The sequence below is a fragment of the Myzus persicae genome, unplaced genomic scaffold, assembly GCF_001856785.1.
Source record: "Myzus persicae strain clone G006 unplaced genomic scaffold, MPER_G0061.0, whole genome shotgun sequence".
NCBI classification, from domain to species: domain Eukaryota; kingdom Metazoa; phylum Arthropoda; class Insecta; order Hemiptera; family Aphididae; genus Myzus; species Myzus persicae.
Window position 1 is genome coordinate 400 of NW_019100906.1, and position 2,934 is coordinate 3,333.

Sequence of the window (2,934 nt, forward strand, 5' to 3'; positions counted from 1 at the left end):
TGGATTAAGATGTCTATTGTCTATAAATCAGAATAATTTTAGATGGTAGAAATGTACCTATAAGTTTAAAGTAAGGCACTTATAAAGGACGGTAAATCTATAGTGCTCTAATATATTTAATATTAATTACTATTGTCTATTAGGTACATTCGTAAATCACAGATGTTTATAATACTACTATATAGAAAATAGAAACCTGTGAGTCTCAGAGTAATAATGGGAGTACATAACACCATTAACACCATTGTTCTATCTTCTGTGGTAATAACGCGGTATAATATCGAACATGGTATAATATGTAGGTTACGTTAATAACCACCAATAGAATATTCTAGTCATAACGATTGTTATCATTTGATACAGTAAAAAAATTAGTATTGGTAAATGGTAATCATTTAATATTTATGCAGCAGCTCGGCGTCTTGGACTTGTACGTTTTTATTTTTTGAATATAGATCATCTCTGAATAATAAAATAGACAGTTTTCTGTAGTATACAAGTTAATGTGAGTGACTGAGCCAGTAAGTGATGATTAAAATGTAATTTCTTCGAGTCATAATATGTAGAACTTCAGGAATTTTGTTATTATGTTAAGTTATATTTCAGGTAAATTTTTAATGTTATGGATAGTTTCCCACCAGCCAACTGCCGTTTGCAAATACTAATTGACGACCCTTGGCGTCAAGAAAACTTATCATTTGACGAAATAGTGGTTCCCATTAAAGAACTACCCGATCCTGAGGCGGACGCCACAGATGCTCATTTGACTCTTACCCAACAGGACACAAAGTGGACCGACTTGGCACTTACAAACATACTTAGTGACAATCCATTGCCTCCACCACCCCGATTTTGACACATTTATCATGGAGTTTCCAGATTTTGGTAAACAATGTGCTAACAAGGACTGTAAACAATTGGATTTTTTGCCAGTCAAATGCAATAATTGTCATGCTCTGTTTTGTAAAGACCATTCAAGATTTGATAATCATCAATGTGTTCCCATTGAATGTACTAATGATTTGGGACCAAAGCTGGTAAGAAATTCAGTATCCTACTGTATAATATTAGTTTTATAATAATTAATCATAATTCATAATGATACACTTAAAGGAACTTACACGTTTTAAGGGATTCCATTTAATTGAATTGTAATATTTTAGGAAACAACTTGGTTTAAATGCACATTCGATAGTTGTATGTCAAAAAATCCCTGTGAAATGCTTTGCCCAAAATGTGATAAACATTACTGTCTGGCACATAGACATCATGGTTGTCTAGATGAACTCCCCGGAAAAGAGGCTAGAAAAGTTTTAAGAGAAGCGGCTAAAAAATCTAAAGATCAATTTGCAATAGCTAAAGAAGAAGCTGATAAGAAAGTAGGTTAATTAACTTTTCTCTCAATACAATACTGATCACATTTATTTTAGATTGAAGCGAGTCTAAGGCAAGCCGAATTGCAACCAGAAAAGAGACGTATGGCCCAACAGATTCGTTTAATGAAACTTAAAGGGAAAGCATTGGGTGATAATAAAATACCAGTCATTGACAGAGTTTATTTTACTATTCATCCACCGATTAAAGATAATAAAGTTACATCAGCTGTGCCCTTATTTACCAGTAAAACTTGGACAGTTGGCAGAACTATTGATTTATTTGCAGTTCGTTTGAAAATTGAAAATCGAAATGATAAAAGTAATGCTCCTAAACTGCGTTTATTTAAATTAGAAGATGGTGAACACCTATCAAATCAAATGGATAGTGTAATTGGTCGTATGGTTACTGATGGATTAATATTTAATGGAGATTCATTAATTCTTCATTATGTTGATGCTACAAGAAATCCTGTTGAAATAGAACCAGAAAAATTAGTGGAATATAAACTATCAAGTGTTTAAATACCATTTTAATGACTATTTATATTATGGAAAACCATCATTATGTAATTAATATAGGATATTTTCAAAACAATTTGATGTTCTTTTTTTTTATTCTTTTGTTTCACATATACCAATATATTAATTTCAATTTGTCAGTCCATAACTAGTATAGGTTTAAATCATTTATAATTTTTGAAAAGATTAAAATATCCCTGATTTATCTAGGAAGTCGGGAGTATATTATAACACCAGGATTATTAATTTACGTAAGATTAAAATTGAAATCTATACAAATTGATAACATTTTTATGTTAGTGTATTTTGTTATTATGACAAGTGGGTATAAAATAATTTGTTCACCATGCACATAGTTCAACACATTTAATTTAAATATATATAAATATATATAAATAAATATTAGATTGGAATAGTTTAAAACTGAATCAGAATCAAACATTAAATTAGCAAATAAAAAAAATGTATACATTTTAATAATTCAATATTCACTTTAATTTAATTTAAGTTTTTTTTGGAAATACTTAAACTATCATTAAATATGGTAAATAATTTTGTATGTATATAGATTACTATATATACTTCAGTATACCACCTCTTTAAAAAAATATGATCTGAATTATTTACAAATGATGTAATAGTGTAATTTACCATAACCACTTATTATACAGCGGTGTAGCCAGGGGGGAGGCTGAGGGGGCTGCACCCCCCCCGAAATGTTAATAAAATGTAAAAATTATTTTAATGGTCTATGACAGCGGTTCTCAAACTGTGTTCCGCGGAGCCCAAGGGCTCCGCAAGAGTAATCTAGGGGCTCCGTGGCTCCCTTATGTTATCTGTATTAATTAAATTCAAATTATTAAATTATTATTTTATTTCTTAGTTACATTTTTAATTTTTATACTTGTATTCATTATTATTTGGACCATATCAATATGTATTATTTTAAAGTTTAAAACTGTAAACTATTTATAAATCCACACATTTTTTTATAATCAACATCATTTTCTATAAATTATTGTTGTCTCAAATAGAAATT

General features: G+C 29.6%; 1 protein-coding gene across 2 annotated transcripts; it reads left to right on the forward strand.

Moving 5' to 3' along the window:
* The first annotated feature begins 351 nt into the window (after positions 1-351).
* Positions 352-1,971, forward strand: LOC111026726 (AN1-type zinc finger protein 1-like). 2 transcript variants are annotated; one of them, XM_022304856.1, is made up of 4 exons: positions 352-539; positions 607-1,037; positions 1,164-1,379; positions 1,431-1,971. In XM_022304856.1, the coding sequence occupies exons 2-4, from the start codon at positions 867-869 to the stop codon at positions 1,896-1,898; spliced, it is 855 nt and encodes a 284-aa protein (XP_022160548.1). In that variant the 5' UTR covers positions 352-539; positions 607-866; the 3' UTR covers positions 1,899-1,971. The 2 variants fall into 2 exon arrangements, with proteins under 2 accessions (XP_022160548.1, XP_022160549.1); XM_022304857.1 differs by having other exon boundaries at positions 372-521; positions 1,431-1,963.
* Positions 1,972-2,934: the final 963 nt, after the last annotated feature.

Excerpts from the sequence above, each read along its gene's own strand:
- LOC111026726 (XM_022304856.1), top strand. The coding sequence starts at position 867 with ATGGAGTTTCCAGATTTTGGTAAACAATGTGCTAACAAGGACTGTAAA. Across the intron at positions 1,038-1,163 it reads ATGATTTGGGACCAAAGCTG|GAAACAACTTGGTTTAAATG; the intron begins GTAAGAAATTCA and ends GTAATATTTTAG. Across the intron at positions 1,380-1,430 it reads AAGAAGAAGCTGATAAGAAA|ATTGAAGCGAGTCTAAGGCA; the intron begins GTAGGTTAATTA and ends CATTTATTTTAG.